General features: G+C 37.3%; 1 protein-coding gene across 1 annotated transcript; it reads left to right on the top strand.

Annotated features, from left to right (window-relative positions):
- The first annotated feature begins 1,199 nt into the window (after nucleotides 1-1,199).
- Nucleotides 1,200-26,087, top strand: LOC149811376 (uncharacterized). The gene is made up of 3 exons (XM_089993332.1): nucleotides 1,200-1,317; nucleotides 1,736-2,003; nucleotides 25,710-26,087. Exons 1-3 carry the CDS (start codon nucleotides 1,278-1,280, stop codon nucleotides 25,756-25,758), a joined length of 357 nt encoding a protein of 118 aa, XP_089849458.1. The 5' UTR covers nucleotides 1,200-1,277; the 3' UTR covers nucleotides 25,759-26,087.

The raw sequence follows: 26,087 nt of genomic DNA, 5'->3' as shown, positions 1-26,087 counted from the left end.
TTTAAAAAAACTCTAAAAAATTATTTAAAAATACAAATAAATAAATAAAATATTTTATCGACGATGCAACAACCAATAAAAAATAATAAAAAAATCTCAAATAAATCATGCCAAAATAATTGAGAAACTAATTATATAACTGAGAAACACTTAGAAACAGATTATATAGATGTAAAAAAAACAAAAACATGATTAAAAATACTATAAAAAAATCTCAAATAAGTCTTGACGTTGGTCCCATGCTGGTTTCCGACTCCAAACACTGAGATCAAGGGCATTCAAACACACCTTGGGTGATCAAAATTTATTTGAATGCAAAAGCCCGGTACGACCCAGTACTAACCCAACCCGTCTATCATGTAAACCGGGTTTGGGCACTTGCAAGTTGCAAAATATATCTGTATGGGCTTTTCAACTCTAACTTGACAAGATATCCAGACTCGAACCCGCATCCGAGTGTTACTAAAGTGAGCTGATTAGGTTTGACCCTGACCTGGCCTGGATCCGATCCATTGACAGCCCTGGATTGAACACATTATCATAGTGTCTTTATGTGGAATAAATATCACTCAGATCAACCCAAACTTATTTGAATAAATATGGGTCAGGTTTGAGCTATGGTTCCTTTAAGATATCCAACCTGACCTGGTCAAGTATTTATTATGTATATAAGTTTTAAAAAATAGCGTCATCGTGTCCGAGTTTTCAAAATCTTTTAGAACTTGAGAATTCAACTAGCATCCCGTGTCCTCATGCCTACGTATCTTTGTGACGTTGGTTTCAAATAGGATTGTCAATGGGTTCGGTATGTATCGGGTACCTGACTCGACCTAAACCCGAAGTCTTGGTTATGGTCATGGAAAGTGTAGATCTGAATAATATTCGACTGGAACCTGACCCCAGCAATACGCGGGCCGGGTTTAGGTCATGATTTTTGCCCAGTACCTTACCCGAGGGTACTCGACCTGACCAGAGTATTTTATATATATTTTTAAAATTATGTGGGTCTGAATTTAGGATTCTATTTTCGTGACCCGACAAAACTCGAACTCGGTTATTAGTTATATGGTCGGGTCAGGGTCAATGTTGACCCGAACCGTTGACAGCCCTATCTTCAAAAGCCGAGTTTCACGCGGGGCCCGCTGCCCTAGATGACGGCCCCACAAGCCAGCTTCTTCAAAGCGAAGGCTCTTCCGATAGAGAGCGGTCGTCTCGGGTCCCCTTCTCCTTCTTCTCTCTGTTCTGGTCCTCGCAGGATAGCACAGAATCGAGGGATCATGTCCTACCAGGAAAGAGGCACCCCCTACCCTCCTCCAGGTAGTGATTCTTTTTTTTTTCGTTTTGGTTGTGTTTTTTCGTTCATTTTATTGTTTCATCTATATGACGAATTGGGTTCTGTTCCAATCGATGGCTGGTTTGCGTTTGCGTTGATTTTTTCTCATTCCATTGATGAAGTTCCTGTTGCGATTTTGATTGCTTTGTTTTTTTTCTTTTCCCTTCATCTTATCGTTTCATCGATTGGTTGAATTGGGTTTTCTTCGGCTCGATGGTTGATCGCTTTTCTGTATGGATTTTCGAATTCCATTGGTTTCTTCATAATTCACGTTTCCGTTGTACGAATTGGGGTTTCAGAAAGGACCGTTTTGGGTTTGATTGTAAGAAAGAGTTGGTTTTCTATGAACTATGAAGGCATGATTACCTCTCTCTTGAGCGTTTTGTGTTCGATTTTTTATAGGGTATGCTCCTCAGTACCCACAAGGTGTGTACCCTTCTGCTCCACCGGCGTGTGATGAATGTGGCCATGGTTATCAGCAAGGGCCGCTGCCACTACCTCTGCCGCCACCACCACCTGGTTACCAGCAAGGCTACCAGGGTTACTTTAGCCAGGGCTACCCGCCTCCTCCACCGCAGTACCTGCCTCCTCCACCGCAGTATCCGCCTCCTCAGAATTACTATTACCAGTATCAGGAACGGTCTGGTTATACCTCTTTTCTAGAAGGATGGTGGGTGGTTTTACAATCCCTTTTTTGCTGTTTTCCTTCCCTTTTTTCCCCTTAAAGAATCCTTGTATATTAATGGCCATTTTGCTTGTATGATTGAACGTGCCTTTACTCGTTGATGACAGATTGAGCTTAGCATTTGGAGTGATAGTTTTATCCTTGATGAGAAGCATACTTAAGCCCTGATTGATTATTTTATCTTTTAATTGCTAAAATCTGTGTTCTTGTTTTCTGGAAATAGGAGTGGAAAAGGAAATTGGATGGATTGGAATTGGTGGAACTTTTGATTTCTAGAGAATTTGAAAATAGTATACCACTTTGGTAGTTTGCCTTATTTGAAAGATATGTTGAATTTTCATAATTAGGGGATTTATGAATTAGTAAAATTCATAAGTACTACCAAATTCTTTGATGGCATGGGAGTGGTTTTAATTTGACGTTCTAGGGTTTGTATTATTCTTGTTAGTTTTTCTGTTCATATTGTTCTTATTATATACTATTGTTATATTATTGGTGCCTTATTCTATGTCTAATCTTGTGTTTACCTTTTATGCAAGAGTAGGGTATCTGTTTGTCAAATTGCATTGGTCTTTTATGCATTCTCTTTGATAAAATATGCCATTTGAATTGCATGTTTAACATTTGTGATGTTTGATATAAAGATTGCAAACCATATGCATGCAAACATCCACAAATGCACGTATAGGCATGCATACACATGTACACATGCATATAGAGATGCATTGTAATGCATTGTAAAATCAACTAAGGTGATGCATACATTCACGTTAATCTGTTGCTATATTTTGACTATTAAGGGAAATTTTTCAAAGCCTGTAACAAAAATGGAAAAAATGATTGGAGGAAAAGGATTCATGTGGAAGACCCAAAATGAATTTCTTTTTTGGTTCATATCGCCGACCCCAATTGTTTTGGGATGAAGGCGTAGTTGTTGTTTGTATAACAAAAATGAAAAAAAAGCCTATAAAAATGGGAAATTTGTTGAAGTATAAAAAACAGTATGATGACTCAAGCATGACCATGAAGTAGTCAATTGCTACAAAAAATTTAAACCATGTTTCTGTGAACTCAGAACTGGTTATATCAAAGTCATGAGATTATTACTGGAGTGGGGTATCTTGGTAATTCTTGTTTTGATCATAATGCTTTTTAAAATATTGCAAAGCTTTTTGAGAGCCAATAAATGCATAACATTTTGGTAAAACCAACATAGCAAATTTTCAATTAAACATAAAATAGAAGTATCAGAGATGCTATGATACTGATGAGTGAACACTATATGACTAAGCATATTATATCATGAAATTATTATCTTTTGTTATATCGCATATGGGATGAACTAGTCCTCTCCCAGTTTTCTTGTTGCCAAGCTGTAGAAATGCAGTTCATGTCCTATTATCTGTTAACATGTTGTAATATACAGAGGACTTTGTGTCATCAAGTATCTTGAAATTCTCTCCATCCATGTGTTCCATTATGTTTTAGCAGTTACACACCTTATTTTCATTAAGGTAATGAGCACCTATGATATCCTCTGAGAATCTAGTCATCACATCACTCATAATGACAAGCATGCACTTACATATAGCCTAGTAATTCATACTTATAAATGGGTTTTGCCAAAACTAAAGCCACATACACACACGAGAGAGAGAGAGAGAGCAGTTTGACTGCTTGGCTTGTTTGAGTCTACCCTGATTGCTTATTTATTTGGTCAAACCAGTGTATTGACTCAACCTTTTATAGACTTGGCAATGCTTGCCCAAGACTTGATCCACTTGGCCAAGTGATCTTGTTGGCTCAGCCAAATGACTGGGTTTGTGTGTGTGGATACAGGCTGATACGGCTTTATAATCTTATTCGACTAATACTAGACAAAGTATTGAGTTGACCTATGGGCTGATAGTGCGATATGGTGTATCAGATCATATGATACACATTATTTAAAAAGTTAGGTAAAAAATGTAGTAAAGGTAAAGGTTGCATTGACTATATGCACTGTCAATACTATGTAGAAGAAGATCAGGCGTGATGGGTTGAATGCCGACCACTATGCCAGTGCCCCAACTAGGCACCGACTAGTCCGCCTAGTCAGTCTAGGCGCAAGTAAAATGCCTAGGCTTTGCAATTCCTAGGTGGGTACTTTAAAAGGTACCAATTTTGCCGACTAGGCACCGACTAAGGTGCCTAGTCACGACTAAGCTGCCTCCACCTAGGCATGAGGGCAGTTTAGTCATTTATTATTCTCATATAAATTTTGTTGTTTTTTGTATTTATATATATGTGCATGTGTTTATGTAATTTGTTCTGTGAAATCATGAAAACATGCTTAGTTATTATATGTGTGTGTGCGCGTGCGTGACATTGAAAGCATGCACAATTAATTTTAATTGATTATGTTTTTTTATATATGTGTGTTACCTTGTTTCTGATTTTTTTTTATAAAAGCCTTAAAGCATGTTTAGTATTATAAATTATGTAATATGTTATTTATATATGTATGTGTTATTGTGCTTCTATGAAGGGTTGAAAGCATATTTTGTTGATTATACTGAATATGTTATGAGTAATTGAAATATATATATATATATATATATTTGTGTGTGTAGTGTGTACAATTATATGTATGTACATTATGGTTATGTATATTAATATATTTTGTAAAAGCATGTGTAATTTTGTACTTGTGTAATGAAAACATCTTATTAGTAAAAGAATTAAACATATTTTTATATATATTTTGCACACTTTTTTATATTTTAATTGAGGTACCTACTAGTCCTGCCTAGTCCTCGACTAGTCTTTTTAGGGGTCTATCGACTAGGCACTACCTAGCGCCTTTGACTACATAGCTTAGAAAGTGAGCTTCCTAAGAGCAGCGAGTTTCGTAGACTCTTGTAGACTCGTTTCACTACTTTTCTTTCCAAGCATCATGATATACTATAGTATTTATCAAAGGTTAAAAAAATTTCACCAAGTTTTTCTTCTTTTTTTACTTTGAAGTTGCCAGTCCTTATATACCTATGTTACTTGGACACTGACACGGTTGTCGGTGTGGGTCTTAAAAAACTGGACACTTGGACATTGCTATATATATATGAGAGGCAAGAGGTAGAAAAAGGGAAATTTAAAAAATTATGCAAACAAAACCAAAAAATATAAAATGCATATATATATATATATATATATATATTCCTTTCTCATTTGCAATATGACCCTTGATGATTTACACAAGTCCATAATGTAATAATATGAACATGTATGATTTTGAGTGTAAAAAGTCAAAACAAATCATCAAGACTAGTGGGAGTGTCGGATGCTCAATGCATGATGGATGCTTCCCAAGTATCTTCCAACTCTAAAAATACTCAACAATGTAGTATCCACAAAGCTAGACACCTGTGTCTATGATACTCAACGTTGGACACGAGGTTTGACACTTTCTGGACACGGCATGTCGAGACACCTTTTAAGGTGTTGGGCACTTATTTTTTAAAATGACTTGTCGGTGTCGGGAAGACTGACACTTCAGCCTAGGTGAAGTGTCCATGTAACATAGTTATATACAGTGGATTAGGTAAAGTACTGTTTTTGTTGGGGTGTTCCATTGAGGAAGGTGAAAAAATGGGAGTTCTTAAAAAATTACCAGATTCGCGAGCTCTTTTCTTTTTTAACTATTATTAAAATCTAGCATTATTTTTTCTATTTCTTTTTTTCTTTTAGTTTTTCCACTCTCTCTCTCTGAATTGTGAATCTGTATCTCTTTTTTCTTTTATTTATGGAATCTTTTGAGTTTGATCATAGATTTATTTGTTGATTCTTGTATGCTTGAAAATAACAAGGCCATACATTTTATGCACAATCCTATGCTTTTATTGATTCGAGAGTTGCCCAAATTGCACAAGATTGGTGGTTTCTGGGACCCTTTTTATTTGATTTTATGATAAGATGGAATGAAAGACTCATGTATGGTATATTTCCTACTTTGTATATTTGTATCATCAATACATATTATATATATATATATATATATATATATATATATATATATATATATATATATATATATATTATAGGCCATCAGAGTATGAGAACTAGAGTGTGAAGCGAGATTTTCATGGGGGTTTTTTCAATATGATTGTGCGAATGTGGCCTATATACGTGGTATTAAAGGGACCGTCTCTTGAATAATTTGATTGTGATGCGTGTAAAGTTAGGGCATAGAGGCATACAAAGAAAAGAGGAAGAATGGTAGAGAACAATAGCTTTCATTAGAAAGAAACCCAAAACAAGATAAACACATAAAAAGAGAGGTCGACCCTCTTGGGATCACTACAAGACAAATTGTGTTGACCCTATAATCACCTGACAATTTACAACATTATATATACAAAAGATTATACAGAAATGTATTACGCTATTCAACACTCCCCTTCAAACTTGAGATAATGCTAAGGGAATCATCCCAAGTTTGGAAAAGAATGATTGAAAGTGTAATTGAGTGAGGCCCTTAGTGAATGTATCTATAATCTGATTTCCTGAGCTAACATGCTCCAAGGAGATAATATCATTGTTGTACGCCTTTTTGGTAAAGTGACAATCTATCTCAATGTGTTTGGTCCTATTATGGAATTCTGGATTCTTTATAATGTGGATAGTGATCCAACTTTTTTAATAAAGTATTTTTAAAAATAATTTTCAATAAAAGTGCCTTTGTAAACCATGCATCAAATTATAAAAAACAGCTCACACTAGTGGTGAAGTCCGGGTCGAACTCAGGGAACAAATTTAATCACTTTTGTACCCCACACAGAGATGAATTTTGTTGCCTTTGAATAAAAATAAAAAGAATAATTAACTAATTAAAGTGTTACCCTCTGCAGAGGGCTCAAAGAATAAAAAGGCCTTATTACAACCCACTTAATTAAAATGGCCCTCTGTCCCTAAAAAATAAAAATAAAAAGTAAAGATTGCAGGGCTTCTTTTTCGAGCACTCTAGCCTTTTTCTCGTAATGCATGCACGGTCCCTTGCTATTACGCTTGTACTCTTAAATGCTAGCCCTCCTGCGAAACACAAAACAAAGCAACTGCAAGGCACAAGTTCTACAAACAAAACAAAGGTTAGTAACAAATAAACAAATAAAAATGAGAGTTAACATTAACTAAATTAAAACTACTAACAAACTAAATTTAACCAACTACTATAATGCAATTCAAGAAAACATTAACTCTGACTAATTCTAATAAGCTGACAAATCAAATCTTAACTAATAAACCATTCAATATTAGTTTACCTACCTTACTACAAACCGTTACCTATGACTAATTAGTTAATGCCATGCAGCAATGTAAAGATATTAGTTTACCCACCTAACTACAAACTGTTACCTATGACTAACTAGTTAATGTCATGCAGCAATGTAAAGATGTTTTATCCTAAATACTTGGCTAAATAACTAACACTGAAAGATTAAAGTAGCTAGTTGAAGTTCTAATATCAGGCTAACTATTAATTGCCAAAAGGAATTAAACGAAGTCTAAACTATTAACTAAAATATTCTAAAACAACTCTACCTAATTACTAACCCAGCTGAGTATAATACTGGTAGACCAGAGACTGCCCAACGTCAATCACGTTGGGTGACGTGATTAACAATGACAACTCGGCCTGCGCAATCAGGTTCACGAAATCTGCTAAAAAATATTTATGTTGAGCCGAAACAATACCTTTTCGTGTTTTTCAAATTACGTTGATGAGATCTAAGCTGGTTCAGCAATCACGCTGAATCATGGTTGCCAGTCCAGGAAGTGGGAGCGGGAAGCGAGGCACTTTCAAAATTTTAGAAAGCAGGAAGCGTGAAACTTAGAAGCAAATCACAAACTGTCTCGGAAGCAACCTAGAAAGCGAATCGAAAGCGACCTAGGAAGCGAGGGGGAAGCGAAAAAAGAAGAGAAAAAATGATAAAAGGGGGAAAGCGCGGGGAAAGCGACGAGGAAGGCACTTCCCATTTATGGGAAGCACACTTCCCAAAAAAGGGAAACACTTTCATGCACGTTTCGGAAGCGCGACATTTCACACTTTCGAAACGCGCTTCGGGGAAGTGCGCTTCCGGTAACTTTGCGCTGAATGGCTTACGTGATCTGTCTGATAAAGATTATTTGCTGCACACGATCAGCCTTCAGCACATTGTGATGGGCTGGAATTTTTTTCAATAAAAACTGCACGTGTTCACCTTAAATTTGATAGAGAAGACGTGATTCCAAAAGCACGATAAACCCAATCAATTATAAGCCGTATATTCACTTTAATGACATGCGTAATTGTAAGGAAACAATTTTGAATACATTAGGTTCAATAATAAACCAATAAACATGCACATGAAGTGCGAATACACACACCCACTAATGGGTAAACAAAAGCACTTAATGTGCCAACACATAGACCCACGAAGGGGGTAGAAACCCTTATTTTATAAGAGGGAGAGCCCTCAAATATATAAAGGGAGAACAAATGAGAGAGAGGGGCCATTGGGGCTCCCTTCTAGTCGTTGGGAGCCCCAACGACTAGAAGGGTGGCCCCCCAATGGTCCTTCTATTTTGTAATAAAAAGAGAAAAAAAGAAATAAATAAAAAGAAGAAAAATAAAATGTAAAAAATACAACCATATTTCAATTGAAATATGTGTAAAAGGAAAAAAGACAAAAGTACCCTTATCGGGTTTTACAATGATATGTCAATATATATATATTTGTATATGTATAGATATATATATATGTACATATATACATAGTATATATGTACATCTCTCTCTCTCTCTCTCTCTCTCTCTCTCTCTCTATATATATATATATATATATATATATATATATATATATATATATATATATATATATATATATATATATATATATATATATATATATATATATATATATATATATATATATATGAAAAGTTATATTTTAATACCCCCCTCAATCTTTGCGTGGGGAAACAAAAAGATTGAAGAATACACGAGGAAAAATCTTCAAGGCTTCAAGAATCTTCAGTAAGGATTCATGGAGATTTGCAAATATCTTCCTCTAATTGACTTTAATGGAGAGCATCTTCTATGATCTATCCAAGGTACTTCTTTTCATCTTATCTTCAAGATCCTGTGGAACAAAAAAAAAGGTCCAAGTAAAAGATATCTTTGGACTTTAATAAAGTGAAATATTCTATACAAGATGAATTAACCAAAAACCATATCATATGATTCATCCAAAAGTAATGGTGCAATAAGATATTCTATGCATAGTAAAAACATAATTATTTTATTTGAAGCACGGGATTTGAGCAAAATGATTTTAGAAAACCAATTTTCATAATTATATACCATATTAAAGAGTGAGCGAAAACGAATTACAAGAATGCATAATGCATTCATAAGGTCCAACATTGGACAAACATAACCTCATAATGAGGAATAACACAATGGTCCACTAAGGGACACCACAAAAAGCCTACGAAGAGGCATAAGTTGCACATAATTTATTGAATGAGGGCCTAAAGGCTATAATGAGCATATGCATATAATATCATGAAATAAATCAACACTTAAAAGAGTCATTAATGAACATGCTTCAATCATACTTTAGTCAAGTAATATTACTTGAGCTTATAAGATAGAAAGACAAGTGTTATTGATTTTAACAATTCTTTTGAAAGCGATTTCAAGAAGGAAATACTCAAGAGCATAAAAGAAGTGTATAAAACACAAGAGTTCAAAAGGTTTTAAGTCCACTTAAGAGGCAAAATAATGAGTGTTATTTGAGTAGAGAACCTTACACATTTAGGAACATCTCACTCAAATGATTGCAATTACAAAAACTCATTTCACATATCAAATACAAAGGTGACCAAAACCATAAGCACTTAATATATAGATTAAATTCCAAAAAATCAATTTGATTTTAAAATATGCATATTAATGATACGATTCACTTATATCTTTAAAAGACAAAATATGAATGAAATTTCACAAATTTCAACAATAGTTCATCCACTACAAGCAACTACCTCATTAGTCCTTCAAAACCCACAAATCAAGTGTATAAGCTACTAGAATAAAAATATAATTATAATGCCATTATAGGGCAAAAGACACATACAAAGGTGTGTATAAACACCTCTTGTCTACATGTAATAATACTTGAAATAAGTGTATCAACGACAAAAACAAGAGAATACACGTCAATATGGACCAAAAACATCTCTTGTCTTCGTAAAAAGACACTCAAAATCAAGTATGCTCAGCTACTAGAACAAGAGTATCAAGCCAACCATGAGCTAAAACACAATACATCTCTTGTCTACATAAAATGACACTTGAAATGAGTGAAAGAAGTCAACCATGAGCATACATCTCAATGACTAGAACAAGGACACAAATGCCAACATGGACTAAAATCACACACCATGGTGTGAATCAACGTGCCTTGTCTACATATAATAACACTTAAGACAAGTGTGTTCTGCTACTAGACCAAGAGAACAAAGCCAACAAAGGGCTACCAACACACAAAGGTGTAATAAAAATCTTGTCTACGTATGATGACACTTAGATAAGAGTTAAAAAAGGAGAAGACTTTTGAAGCAATAAGACTTGTAATGACAAACATATAACAAATAAAACATTGATTTTAATATACCTTAAAACATTTAAGGTTCCAATCATCATATATCCATCACAAGTTCACATAATTAAGAGCATCCATAAAAACAATGGCAAAAAATAAATGAGTGACACACTCATAATTAGAGATCACATAACAAGTCATTTTAGGGTCAAACTACAATATGACAACCTAAAATGACATAAAACGAGGTGCCCATAGCTCACCTCAACAAACATCTCTAAAAAAACAATAATAAGGCCAAACAAATGATGCATCAAAAAACAACCTGTGATGAATAAATATAAATGCCATAAAAAGGCAAAAAACACTTTAAGGAAACATTTTCCAAATAAAGATTCAACATAATCAATCACAATAATATGTCTTATAACAATAATTTTGCATAAATACGAATTGTGCTTAATCATGATCAAATCTTCAAAAAGAAATCATTTATATCAAAAGGCTTATTTATGTTACAAACACAACATAAAATATTAAGCAACGCCATGTGCAAGAATCGATTTGGAATAATCCAAGAATCAAATCAAGCCTTTAACTTTGATAGATATAAAGTGCAATTATATGCACATCAAATGATAATAGATGCATTTTTACCCAATACAAGATGTCGAATGACAATAATCTTGATATGAGCAAATAACAAATTTAGGACGACATAAGCATTCATAAAGATGGTAAGATTATAAAGTTTGAAAGTCTCATGAAAACCACTATTGTAACTTTAAAAATGATGTTCACAACCAATCTTCTCACAATAACCATGAAATCTTCACAAAGAGTATATACTCATAAGAAGATTGCAAGGACTGAAAGGCCTCTCAAAGAGAGTTCAAACACATAATCCCCAAAGAAGGGTACACACGAAAAAAAGGAAAACTTCATTAAAGTGGGAGAAATCCCAACAAAGAAGAATAATAAGATTGCATTATGGCATAAATCAAACATTTATTGATGAGGAGAAATTCATAATTTTATCAAAAACATATGACTTAATAGGTTATAACCAACTCCTAATGCAATAAGTATGCACCAAACATTAATGAAGATCATAAATTTTATAATGATACACACTCTTGAAATTAAATTGAGGAATCTTTTAAGAGTAAAAAGATGCAAAGAGAATAACCATATTTCATAAGATTATTTTAAAAACTTAATTCAACCGATATTATAAGATGCCTTCTCAGTCAAATATTGCTCATATGAAAAGGACACATTAGGTAGGGGAATCAAAACTTAATTAAGAATTTTTCATAGATAATATATGTCAATCATTTTTCAAAGAGACGCATGATATTATGAGAAGCCTCATATAGGACTTTTTAGTAGATAAACACATACCTTCAATACGAACCAATCATCTATGATGAGACTATAGAAGAGTATGTGATCAATAGTTTTACACTACATATCTCATAAACATTTTAACATAACTTTCTTAAAGACTCACCTTTCATATAAAAGGTATTCTTATAAACAAAATTAAGTATAAAATATAAGTCCAAAACTCCAATGGTCATAAATTTTTACCGACCCATTAAAGCATGTTTTGAGCAATCATATATTTAATTTTTCGAAAAAAAACAAGTTCACCGGTTTTAAAAATTTTCAAAGAAAGACATACGAAAAGGTATAATATACGAAAAGAGTTCAATGAAATGTTAAGAATTCAAACTCATAATGACAAAGAGAACACATGCAAAACATATCTAATTCTTCATAATACACGACACTTAAAGGAATGGAATGGATACCGAATAACTTTAAGAAAGAAAAGAGTGAGAGAAATGAAAAGTTCATCATTTTTCTTTAAAATTTCTTGAATAACACACTTATTGATGCAACAAAGAACAACTCGATCCCAACCTAGCTCTGATACCATATAAGGAAACGACCTATGTCACATGGGTGCGGGTGCGGGTGCAGGTGCGACACGGGTGCGGCACAATTTTAAAATTTTTGGACACGGGGACTCGGCAAAAAAAAAAAAAAAAATATATATATATATATATATATATATAAAATTTTATTTTATTTTTAAAATGCCACAGGTGTCTGTGCAGTCACAGACTGTGACTGTGACTGTGCACAGGCACAACACTGTGCACAGTGCACACTGCAAAGACTGTGCACAGTCTGTGACTGTGCACACTGCAAAGACTGCACAGTCACAGTGCCTTTTTTATATATATTTTTTTAAATAAAAAATATAAAAAATTAGTTTTTTAGGGACATTTTTGGACTCGGTCAAAGTTGACCGAGTCCAAAATGTGGACGGACTCGGCCTGGACTCGTTGACCGAGTCCGACTCGGCGTTGACCGAGTCCGGGCCGAGTCCGAAGCCGCACCCGAGTCCGCACCCGTGTCGGGGCGTGTCGACTCGGGTGCAGCACCTCCTTAGCCGAGTCCGTGTGACATAGGAAACGACTTTGAATACATTAGGTTCAATAATGAACCAATAAACGTGCACATGAAGTGCGAATACACACACCCACTAATGGGTAAACAAAAGCACGTAATGTGCCAACACATAAACCCACGAAGGGGGTAGAAACCCTTATTCTACAAGAGGGAGAGCCCTCAAATATATAGAGGGAGAACAAATGAGAGAGAGGGGCCATTGGGGCTCCCTTCTAGTCGTTGGGAGCCCCAACGGTCATATTAATGATCGTTGGGGCCCCAACGACTAGAAAGGTGGGCCCCCCAATGGTCCTTCTATTTTGTAATAAAAAGAGAAAAAAAAGAAATAAATAAAAAGAAGAAAAATAAAATGTAAAAAATACAACCATATTTCAATTGAAATATGTGTAAAAGGAAGAAAGACAAAAGTACCCTTATTGGGTTTTACAATGATATGTCAATATATATATTTGTATATGTATAGAGATATATATGTACATATATGCATAGTATATATGTACATCTCTCTCTCTCTCTCTCTCTCTCTCTCTCTATATATATATATATATATATATATATATATATATATATATATATATATATATGAAAAGTTACATTTTAACAGTAATCTCATCTATCAATCGATCTGCCAGTCACGCATATCATTAAGGTGCTTAGATGACAGATTTCAAAAAAAAAATTATTTAACGCTGGTCGTTTACCAGTATACAACCAAACCGCTCTGCGTGAATATGATCTTGCGCAGGCCTGTTTGCTAGTTTTTTTTTATAAAAGGAACTTAACTATAGGCTGCGTTTTCCAAAAAAAATAACTGTTACATAAAAAACTATTCTATGACGCAACATTTTCTACTCTAACATGCAGAAAATAGAAAAAATTAAAATCATTCTACCCCAGATAAACCAATGATGCTGAAAATATAATATGATGCATGTAGTATATCTACTGAGTAAAGATATAGGGAAGAAGAAGCTTATCGTACAGCTTGCCTCCGACGGACGGGTTGAGGAAAAGAGCGGTCTTCCGTTGTGATCACACGCGTGCCACCGTCTCTGATGATGGGGATACGAGAAACCGGCGATGACGAGGGTAATGAAAGAAGAAAGAAGAAAAGGTAGAGAGAGAGAGAGACATGGATCTCAAGAGGAGAGAGAGAGAGAGAGAGAGAGAGAGAGAGAGAGAGAGAGAGAGAGAGAGAGAGAGAGAGAGAGACGTGGATCTCAAGAGGGAAAAGACGCCCTTCTTAGCCTCTAAAACCAATATTTATAATTGGGTTTAGGGTTAAGAGGGACTGATTTAGAAATTTTCTAAAAAGTATTCAAATTCCAACAAATTTCAAAAAGCCTCCCTAAAAAAAATATTTCTAAAAAAACAGTTAGAAAATTAAATTATTCCAAAATACAAGTGGGTTCAAATTGCTTTTTTATTTAATTTAAATGCAGTATATCATGTCACTCGCTTTCACGCAGGGCAATGCATCAAACTTGATTAAACATGAGCTTTTAACACTGAATATGCGTCATATCATTTATAAAAAGTATATACACATGAATAAATTATGCATGATCAGATAGCACTCATATTGTCACAATATAATGGCGTTTTCTTATTCACAAAGATGTCAAGCTTACCCAACAACCATCTTATCCAACCAACCTCTGCAGTAACTTAAGCCATTGCTCTATATTTCGCTTCTGCAGTAGACAACGCTACCATTTGCTGCTTTTTACTCTTTAAAGAAACCAAGGAGGGTTCCAAGAAAGACACTAAAACAAGTAATGGATAGACGATCATGGGTAGACCCTTCAAAATCTGTATCACAAAAAGCTTTTAGATCTGTAGAAGAGGATGACGAAAAGAACATCCCATAATGCATGGTATCTTTTACATAGCGAACTATCCTTAGAACAACAAGATGAACAAATGTGGGTGAGCTCATAAACTGACTGGCGACGTGTACATCATATGTGATATCTGGCTTGGAAATAGTCAAGTAGATGAGTCTCCTAACTAATTGCCTATACACGACTGGATCTTCCAAAACCTCTCCATCAGTTGCTATCAACTTTGCATTTGCTTCCATTAGAGAAGTTACTTTCTTGGCATTCTTTCACAACAAGTTTGGTTGCATACTTGTGCTAAGACAAATACAACCCCCTCTTAGAGTACGCAATTTTCAGACCAAGTAAATACTTCAAGATATCAAGGTCTTTCATCTCAAAACATTAGCTAACCTCTTATTGTTGTTTTCTACCTTATTCACATCATCTCCGTTAACAATCATATCATCAACAATATGCACTTGTCTTAAGAGGATGATGACACAAACAAAGGAAGATCATGATAACTCTCTTCAAACCCAAGAGACCTCACAACCATACTGAATTTTGCAAACCATGCATGCGGAACCTGCTTAATCCCGTATAAGGATCATCTCAGTCTGCACACCCTCCCTTGCTGGTTTGAATACCCTGGAGGTAACTCCATATACACCTCATCCAAATCTCCATTTAAGAATGTATTCTTCACATCCAGTTGCCATAACTTCCATTGCTTAATCGCAACAACTGCAAGTAAAACCCTTATAGTTGTCATATGAGCTATGGGTGCAAACATCTTAACAAAGTCGATTTCAAATTGTTGGCTATAATCCTTTGCCACCAATCTTGCCTTGTATCTCTCAATCGATCCATTGGCTTTGATATTTATCTTGTAGCCTACTATATTCTTTCCAAGTGGACGCTCCACCAGATCTCAAGCATGTACCCCCTCTTCAGTTCCCTCAACTCCTTAGTCATAGCGTATGTCACATAGGTGCGGGTGCGACACAATAAAAAACTTGGGTGGGGGGGGGTGTGAGGAGGGTATATATATATCATGGAACAATTTTAAGTTAGCATTACTAATAAAATAAAAATAATTATCATATCATAAAACAATTATCATATTATCAATTTATCATGCATAAATTCATTCAATAAATCAAATTAACTATGAAGTACAAGTCAAGTCAAGAAGATTGCATACCAATTGAACAAGTCAAAAAACAGGGTTCAACAAAGCCGAACCCAACAATCTTGGGTTTAGTTCTTTTGAACTCAACAAGCCTGGGTTCTACAGAGTGGAACCCATCAACCATGGGTTCAGCTCTACTGAACCCAGCAAAGCAACCATGGGTTCAACTCTGTTGAACCCAAAGCTGCACCCATCAACCATGGGTTTAGTAGAGCCGAACCCAACAACCCTGGGTTTAGTTCTGCTGAACCCATGAGCCCAAACTAGCAGGCCTGGGTTCAGCAGAGCCGAACCCAGCAACCATGGGTTCAGCTCTGTCGAACCCAGAGCTGAACCCAATAATGCTGGAGCAACCCTGGGTTCGGTTCTGCTGAACCCAACAGAACTTAATCTAGGAGTCGAACCCAACCTTGGGTTCGGCCCATGCTAAAATGAGTGGAGGAGAATTTAGGAGAGAGTAGGGGGAAAAGGAAGAAGAAGAAAGAGAGGAGGAGGCAGTGGAGGGAAGAGGAAGCTTACCTGTCGCAGTCGCTGTCGGTAGGAGGAGGATGACAACCACAGCGCTGCCGTCGTCAATAGGAGGAGCGGGGATGGAAGGTGTTAAGGGAGGGTCGAGGAGTGTGTGTGTGTGTGTGTTTTGTGTAAATGTGCCCTAATACCCCCCCCCCCCCCTCATTAAATCACGTTTAAAAAAAAATGGACTGATTGAGTCCATTTTTAGACACTTATAACCCTGGGTGCAGTTGACTGCACCCAAGGAAGTTTGACCTTACCCAGTTGTGGCTGAGTTTTATGATAGCCGCACCAGGTGCCACACCCACACATAGCATGTTGTCATTCCTCTTTAAAAGAAACCTTTGTATAAGAGTTAGGCTCGACATAGGAAAAAGCTAGGGTTAAATAGGCACGATGCTGAGGAGAAAAATAATCATAGGATACAAAATAGATAGGAGCAGTGTTGTGAATATCGTTGATGCGTAGCGAGGCGCTCCACCAAAATCTGAGGTGAGGCGTAAAGCGTAAGCCTCAAAAAAAAAAATTGAAAACTTTTTGTTGAAGTGTAGCCAGAGCCTTACTTCATACCAACAGAAGCTGTGGACAACCCCGAGTTACCAACGAACTTCCCCTGGGGTGATGAGTGACTATTTTCAGAATCAGAAATTGCACTTGAAAAAACCCATTTCCCCTTTGAAAACACATTGCCTTTTACCTCAACAAACCCATCCATGGCATCAGAGAACCCTCTCTTGTTACTAGAGACAATGTTCTTCTGCAAGGTTGGGTACATGTTGTTTATCAGGTGTTTCTCATCGGTTGTTCCCTCCTTTACATGTCCCAAAAGAAAGAGTTTTTTCCCCCCAAGTTTAACATTGTTTGACAGGGAGAAGTCAAGATCCCTGATAGGAGACTGTGAACCAGGAAGACCAAGCCTAAGCTCTGTAGCTTTCAGGTTCAACCTGTTGTCCTTTTTAACCAAGCCAGAGGTGATCACAGAGCTATCCCCAGAAGAAGAGTCTGACAGCCCCCTGTAATTATGCTCAGTCAACCCAGGGCAGCTGGCAGCTCTGGCCAGTGCTATTTGATGGAGCAGCGGGAACAACCACATGGACCTTCCGAGGTCCCTCCCCCACATGGCCAAGAGGTGGCAACATCAAAGAAAATTCAGCAGCTTGTTACTCGAGGTCAACCTACATATGAAATTTAACTCTCAATAAATTCATAAAAATCCCTGGCCATCCTATCACCAAGTCTCAACCATTGCTCTTAAAATGCTAAGAGCCATATTTTCATAGTTTCCACTCAATCTGGAGAAAGGCTAGTAGCAGAAAGAAAACACATACAAGATACTTTGCAGGAAAACGATGGATCACTCATTAGACATCACGATCTAAAAGATCAACAACAAAAACGGAAATTCCCAAACAAATCGCTGCCAAAATATGCAAGAAAATCTGATAACTATCAGCATGAACATGAGAATCTAGCCATGTGAATGTTGATAGTTACGAGACGAGAGAGAGCAAACAAGGGAGAGGCGGGTGCGAGATGAGAGGGTGCAAACGAGGGAGAGAATGCCCCCCCCCTACCCTAATTAGGGTCGGGGGCCCTACTTAGCATTCCTAAATTTTGGTCAAATGGGGGTTTTGACCCCCATTTGACCAAAAAAATAAGGCGCATACGCCTCACCTCGAGGTGCGCCTCGCACCGGGGCGTACGCCTCAAGGCGTATGAGGCGTACGCCTTGGGGCCTTTACGCTTTATACCTGCGCCTCAAGGCACAAAGGCCCTTGCCTTGAGGCGAGGCACGCTTTTTGCGCCTTGAGGCGTGTTTTTAATAACACTGGATAGGAGGAACAAATACTTGGGAGCTTTTACGTACCTGAAGAGACAATGGAGGTGAAACTAACTCTAGACTCATGTGCCTTGCATCAGTTGGGAGAAAATCAGAATTGGCCTCTGAGTTCCTTATCTCCTCTAACTCCATTCGATCCAGAAATGGTATTTCCACCGCATTTGCTTTCCTTCTCGCATAAGTCTGCCCAAATCTATTATTCTTGTCAGCAAACACCTCTCCCTGATCTCCCACACTCTTCTCGACCCCCCCCCCCCCCTTTAAAAAAATAAGGGGTTGATCGAGGCCTCCCATTAAAAAAACAGGGGGTAGAGGTAGCTCGAGCCTCCCAAATTTTATATATTTATTAAAATATTAAAAAAATTATATATATATATATACACCCTCCCACACCCTCGCACCCAAGTTTTTTTAAAGTGCCGCTTCGCCTCACCCGCACTATGTGACATAGCTCAGGCGTATATGGACAAGTTTTCTGATGTTCAATTCCATTTTTCTACAAGATTTTTTCAAACACACCAACTAACATACTCTCCACCTAAATCAATACGATTTTTTTTTATTTTAATAGAAAATTGTTTCAACCATTACACAAAATTTCTTGAAGATAACAAAAAGTTCACTTTTATTCTTCATGAAATAAACACAAGTAAACCTTGTACAATCATCTATAAAATTGATAAAATATGATGAACCACCTTTAGACAATGGGCAAAGGACCTCACACTTCTAAATGTACAAGCTCAAAAAGATTCTCAAACTCTCTATCACATCTTAAATGGAAAGGCATGACCCTTTGCCCACATTTCACACTCTTGGACACACTTAGACATTACCAACTCTAATTTACCTAGAATCCTCGAGGTAACAAAACCTAGAGATGCCAGTCTTTGCTATCACAAAACTGATTCATCCACTACTGCTCCACTCAGACCAGCTCCATAACTCCTCTGCTTGCTCATCCCCATCCAATCCAAGTAATACAAATCTCATTTCCTATGGCCAATCCCAATCCTCTCCTCTCACAGTTGATCCTACACCAGACAGTCAACATGAGATAAAATGACATTACAATTATACTTACTGATTTGGCCAACAAAAATGAGATTCATAGCTAAAGAGTGTATATGATAGACTTGAGAAATATTCAATTTGCAACCAGGATAGGAGTTAGAAGAAATGCAGTATAATTTGAAAACTGACATAGAAGAACTATCTGCAATGCGAAAAACACCACTACAAGGTTGACAATTGGCCAAGATAGGCTCATGAGTCATCATATGACATGAGGGACCTAAGTCTATCAATCATCCGGAAGCAAAGTTTGAGATACTTGCAAAGGCAGTACCAGAGGAAGAGGGCAAAGCAAATGGAGAGGAGGCAGTAGTGTACTGAGCAAGAAGCTGCAACTGAAGAATCTAATGTTGCATTTTCTCTAACAACTGAAGTTGATCACCACCTGGTTGTCCTGAAGTTCTCTCAGCTGAAGAACCAACAGGTTCAACACAAATATCAGTGTGATCATCTTTGGGCTTAATGCTCTGACCATCAGAAGATACGATATAGGTTTCACCTTTCTTTTTCTTGAGAGATGGGCAAGAGCTTTTCATTTGACTAAAGCCCTTATAATAGTGACACTGAATAAAGCTCAAGTTACCTCTTCCTCCAGCTCTTCCACCACCTCTACCAGCAAATCTACCACCAGATTGTCAAGGGACTGCCATAACACTTTCACCGGATGAATAGGTCCCAAGAGACCTTATGTTGGTCTCTTCTGCAATCAATTCATCTAGGACATTGGTGACTCAACGATACAGTATGGCACTCCTCATCCCGTCAAACTTTGGTCGAAGTGACATAAGAAAATCAATAACCTTAATTTGTTTCCTTGTGCTGATCAAGAAGCCCCAGACAAGTTTTGCATTAGGTACACTTCTGACACTTTGCACACTTCTTATATTTGGTTTGGTTGTGCATGAGTGTCAGCGCATTCCAAACTCTTTGCATGTCAGAATATAATTCTTCAATTGACTTGTTTCCTTGATGCATACCTCTCAATTCTTGAGTGAACTGGTATTGCTTAGCCCAATTTCCTTGCTTATAAACTTGTTTGAGATATGTCTATGCTTCTTTGACCTCTTAAAATTTGGAGAGGTTCATAGATATCCTCTATGTCACAGGGATTCGGCTAGCAGGGTGCCGCACCCGCGTCGACGCGACTCGACGCGGGTGCGGTCAACCCGACCCTGGGTGCGTTGACCACACCCAGGGTCATTTTTGTCCATTTTTTTGGATTTTTTTTTAAAAAAAAAATTGCCCGCACCCGCACCCATGTGACATAGGATATCCTTTGTTCTACTAAACCTAATATTTAGACCTTTACTGCATTATTTACTATCCATTCTTCCAATATTTTCTCATAATCGGCATATGTAGGCTTCAGTTTGACTTTGGTCCCATCCAAATAGCCGCCCAATCCCTTTCCAACAATTATGGCTGTCTTGAAATCAGTCCAATAAGCATAGTTTGTCCCATGCAACTTCACGGGGGTAGTCTGAATTCTTTTTTTCTTCATACCTCACACAACCCCCAAACTGCAATATAGTATAGAGCACCTGCACACAAGAAGAAAACAAACACTTAACACACATTATTATGCAGCCACACCCCAGTTACAAGGTTGTCCTTACCAGTAGTATCCACCAAACACACAGCACATACTACTATGCAGCCACACCCAACTAGAAGGTTAAAGTGCTGCACAAAATCACAGAAAGTGTCAGAACTATGCTGCAAATTCACTAGCAATACGATAGCAAGAGGAACAATAAACACTATTCCAAATAAACAAGTAATCACGGTAAAATATCACTAAATGTGCACACATGCCAACCACAAACACATATGCAACCACGCAACACTGTTCAACACAAAGACTTCAGGTTCCAACTCCAAAACTGTACACCCAATTATCATATATGCTCAAATACAAAACCACCGTCACACATAGACACCCAAGCGCTTCATTTGAACACTACCAAATCGAGATATGTCAACCAAAAATCAATTTTCACAGCAACCTTACTAAAAAACGACCCTAAACAAACCAGTTTGCAGGATTAAAACCTCTTCAAATGATTGCAGTCATCAGATTTTTCCTGTCACATGGGTGGGGGTGCGGCACTTTCAAAAAACTTGGGTGCGGGGATGCGGCAAAAATATAAAAAATTATATATATAAAGTCCAAAAGTTGGACATAAATGACCCTGGGTGTGTTGACTGCACCCAGGGTCAGGTTGACTGCATCGGGTGTGGGTGCGGGTGCAACGCTGGTGCGACACCTAGTTGAAGAGTCCCTGTGACATAGGATTTTTCAAACCTGGACTTCAAAGAGGGAAGAAACAGAAAATCCTTACAAAATTCACAGAAAATCCAAAATATCTCTGATTGAGCCAATTCTTGATTCATTGAACCTCTAAAATCATTCTCTACTGAACCTCTACCTTAGCCAACACAACCCTCACCGGTGACTGCAGCAATGCTGACTTTAGCAATGAGGCACAGATCCCAAGGCAGGGTACAGTAGGGCACCAGAATAAAAAGCTCCAGAACACCTTCCTTCACTCATTGATGGCTTTCCCAAGATTGCACAATGGCTCTGATACCATGTGCAAAGTTAGGGCATAGAAGCATACAAAGAAGAGAGGGAGAAAGCAAGAGAACGATAGGTTTCATTAGAAAGAAACCCAAAACAAGAGAAACACATAAAAAGAGAGGTCGACCTTCTTAGACTCACTAGAGAAATTGTGTTGACCCATAACCACCTGTTAATTTACAAGATTACCCCTAATAAACAATGATATGTACAAAAGACAATAAGAGGGTTAGTAAAGAAGACAAGTAATACATATTATACCAGTGTTGTGAAAGAGTTGAGGCATAGCGAGGCACTCCACCAAAAACTGAGGTGAGGTGTAAGCCTTGAGGCGTAAAGCATAAGCCTCAATTTTTTTTTGAAAACTTAAAAAAAACTATAAAAAAATATCTAAAAATACAAATAAATAATACTTTCACTTTAAAGGCCACTGCCCTGCCATAATTCATACAAATTGTATTATTCTAAATAAACATCATCGCCCAACGAAAGAACAAAACCCCTTACCTTATCATTAGATTCATTACTGGTCCCACGAAATATTATATCAAAAAATATATGAAACCTACCCCTTGCCCAATACATTTTCCCCTTTCATAGCTCCTTGATTCATTAAGAGAGAGAGAGAGAGAGAGAGAGAGAGAGAGAGAGAGAGAGAGAGAGAGAGAGAGAGAGAGAGAGAGGATGGGTAAGTAAGAGAAGGGGAGAAAACCATGGATCACTCCTGCCTGCAGGCCATACTGTGGAACCGTGTCGCTTATGCAGCCCACCTTCCCCCTTCTCTCGTTGGCACCAACCACACCTCTACCCATTTCTGCTCCCGATAAACCGTAACCCTAATTTTTGCTCTTTTTTTTTTGTTTATTCCTCCAATTTTCCCCTCTCGTGAATCCACAAACACAGGAACAACAACAAAAACAATTCACAGAAAGAAACCCCAAATTCTTTTGTTTATTTGAACCTTTTTTTTTCTTTCATAATGGAGCCATTGGGAGGTCACAAGGTGACTAGCCCTGTTCGGAATGTGGCCGTCCGGATGCTCATCTTCGATGTCGTTCTCCTGCTTCTTCCGTTAGTTTATGTCGTCTCGACCTCTGCCTCTTTCCATGACGTCGTCGGCCTCTCCTGCAACTCTGCGACTTCTGCCTCTTCACCACCTCCTGTACGCTCAACATCGTCGGGGATCGGCAGCGACCGACCCTCGCACTCGTCGGCCGTAGAGCAGTTGTCGGTTGATCCGGCCCTCTGGAAGCTCTGGACCAGCAAGGAGTGGAGGCGGAGGATCGACGTCTATTCCGTCGTCTTCCAAAACCTCACTCAGCACGGCTTCCTTTGCCGGCTCTCTAAAATCCTGGTTGTTCCTGCCGAAAACCAAGAGGAGGCCGCTACACAGCAGGTTCTTCTTCTTCTTCATGTCTTAGGCTGGCGCCTTGAGGCGCAAAGGGCTTCGCCTCAAGGCGAGGCACGCTTTTAACAACACTGTATTATACAGAAATGTATTACACTATTCAACACGATGATGTTTTAAGGCTTGAAAATCAATGGCTCAGAATTTTAGTAAATATCCAAGCATCCAAAAATCATATTTTTGTGTCGAAAAAGCATGATCCAACAATTGATTCCTAGCAAATGGACCATGTTGAATGCATCTACAGGGTCAGATTTGTAAAAAAAATATCGAAAATGCCTAGTTCGCATTCTAGTTCTCATAATATATATATATATATATATATATATATATATATATATATATATATATATATATATATATATATATATATATATATACAAGTCTTTTTGGTGATTCAAAAATCAACGGCTATAAATGCGTTAATTTTTTTACGACTTGAAAAAAGGTGTTTTTTGTCGAGAAAACATGATCAAAGGATCAATCTCTAACAAATTGACTATGTTGAACACATCTTCAGGGTCTGCACCTATGACTTTCAACTCATTGATACCGTACACATATCCTCACAAAAGACACACACACACATTATATATATATATATATATATATATATAGAGAGAGAGAGAGAGAGAGAGAGAGAGAGAGATCATGTTCCTGAAACAGATATCGTGAGCCATCCATGAATTAATTATTGGAATACAAAAGCCCGATCCGATCCGACCATCAGCTTTCTTTGTTCCATATTATGCCAACCACTAAGAAATAATGATAGCAGTGAATTGAATTGAAGAAGAATGTTCCCCTTAGAACAGTAAGCAACCTCCAACCCAGGAAAGTTGCATGGAACTAGCAAATGTTTCATACTTGGATCTGATTTGTGGACTTGTTCCTCATTTGACTAGATAGTCAGGTATTTGGTAACTGATTTGCTTAACCAAATGGGGATGGATTTACAATCTTAATCCCCAATGAAACCCTTTTAAATTACTTGTATATCTAAATCTGGGATGTGTAGAAAGCTACACAAATTTGGATTTTATTGGGAGCCTCTGTGTGACCATATGATAATGTAAAATCAAATTAATTCAGTGTGTTAGATGTAATTGAAAACACCTTGTGTTATGTTTTTAATCTTTCCCTTAAAAATTGCAAGGCCTTAAAGATAGATCAGGAACCTGCAGATTGGGTGTAAATTGGCCAAATGCTGCATGGCGGGGCAGTGATGAAATATGTTATTATGGTTATCGGCTATTTCCCCTCAGGCTTCCATTTTTCAGAATAAAGGGAGTGATACGATTTCATTCTGGGGACCAGCCAGAGAAGTGCAACTTGCTTATGACAATTTACCGTGAGTTGCACTTCGCTGTGCATAGTAGGTAATTCTTGATTGCCTCCTCAGGAGGGAGTTGGGGATGAGGAAGGTAACATGAGGTGGTGATAAATGAAAGGACCCCCCACCTATCCCCATTTTCCAGTTGTGCACTGATCTTGTGTTCATGTATGATATCTCAAATACGCAAAATCAAGTGCATGCAATGTCAATGGTATTTAGCTACTACCAGAAAAGATGGATGAGACTTCCAGAAAATGTCCATCACTGGTTTTACATGGCCGCATAAAACCATGGGACTCCTGTCTCCAACATGATTGCTAATCATGCATTCATTTTCCAGAAAATATCCATTCCCTGTTCTACATTTGGCTTTGACCACCGACCATAAACAGGTTAAAGTGTTGAAGCTAACGAGTTTAAGATGTTCATCAAGCATAACAGAATTCTGGTAATGGACTGATTGAGCATTAGATCTTAATACTACTTTTGTCTGCCTTTTCCTTTTTCATTGTTTATGTGTTGAGGCACTGCTATGTACCGAGGCAAATAACCTCCTTTTTTTCATATGGCTTGAACCTTTTGGTCAACTTCTAATCTTTTCTTTCATTGATGCATCTTCTCCCACAGACTGGTTTTAACTAGTGAATATTACCAATAATCAATTTCTTACTACAAATATCACATGCACATAAGCACATTTTTTCAAACTGCAACAAGATGGATGATGCGAATACACTAGCATTAGCTTTTCCTGTGTTCTTATATATTATGTCTTGCAATTTTTGCTTCACATACATCATGTGTGTGCTTGTATTACAGCTTGGCGGCACTTTGCTGTTGCTGTCTGCTCGAAGACTGCTGCTTCTAGATGAGTTTCAAGCATGTACATGCCACTCGAATAAGATCCTCTCCTGATCATATCCATTGCAGTATATAAAGTCGTTTGATTGTCATGCTTTATATAGGTGAGGCTGGAGATACATCTGGTTTGCCCTTCATGAATATAAGTTGTCAAGCAAATGTAATTATTTCTTTAATTAGATTTGATCAACACGTGCTTTATGTGTTGTTTATATGATGTCACTGGTTCATGTAATTTCATTGGATTGTTAATTAGCTGTCCTGTGTTTAGCTTTTATGATGTCACTTATGTTAATTTCACTGGTTATAACTGTTCATCGATTTGACTCTTGGGAC

The sequence above is a fragment of the Nuphar pumila genome, chromosome 17 (assembly GCF_984573655.1).
Source record: "Nuphar pumila chromosome 17, dmNupPumi1.hap1.1, whole genome shotgun sequence".
Lineage (NCBI taxonomy): Eukaryota > Viridiplantae > Streptophyta > Magnoliopsida > Nymphaeales > Nymphaeaceae > Nuphar > Nuphar pumila.
Note: the sequence above shows the minus strand (reverse complement) of the source record. Positions and strands in the feature narration are given on the sequence as shown.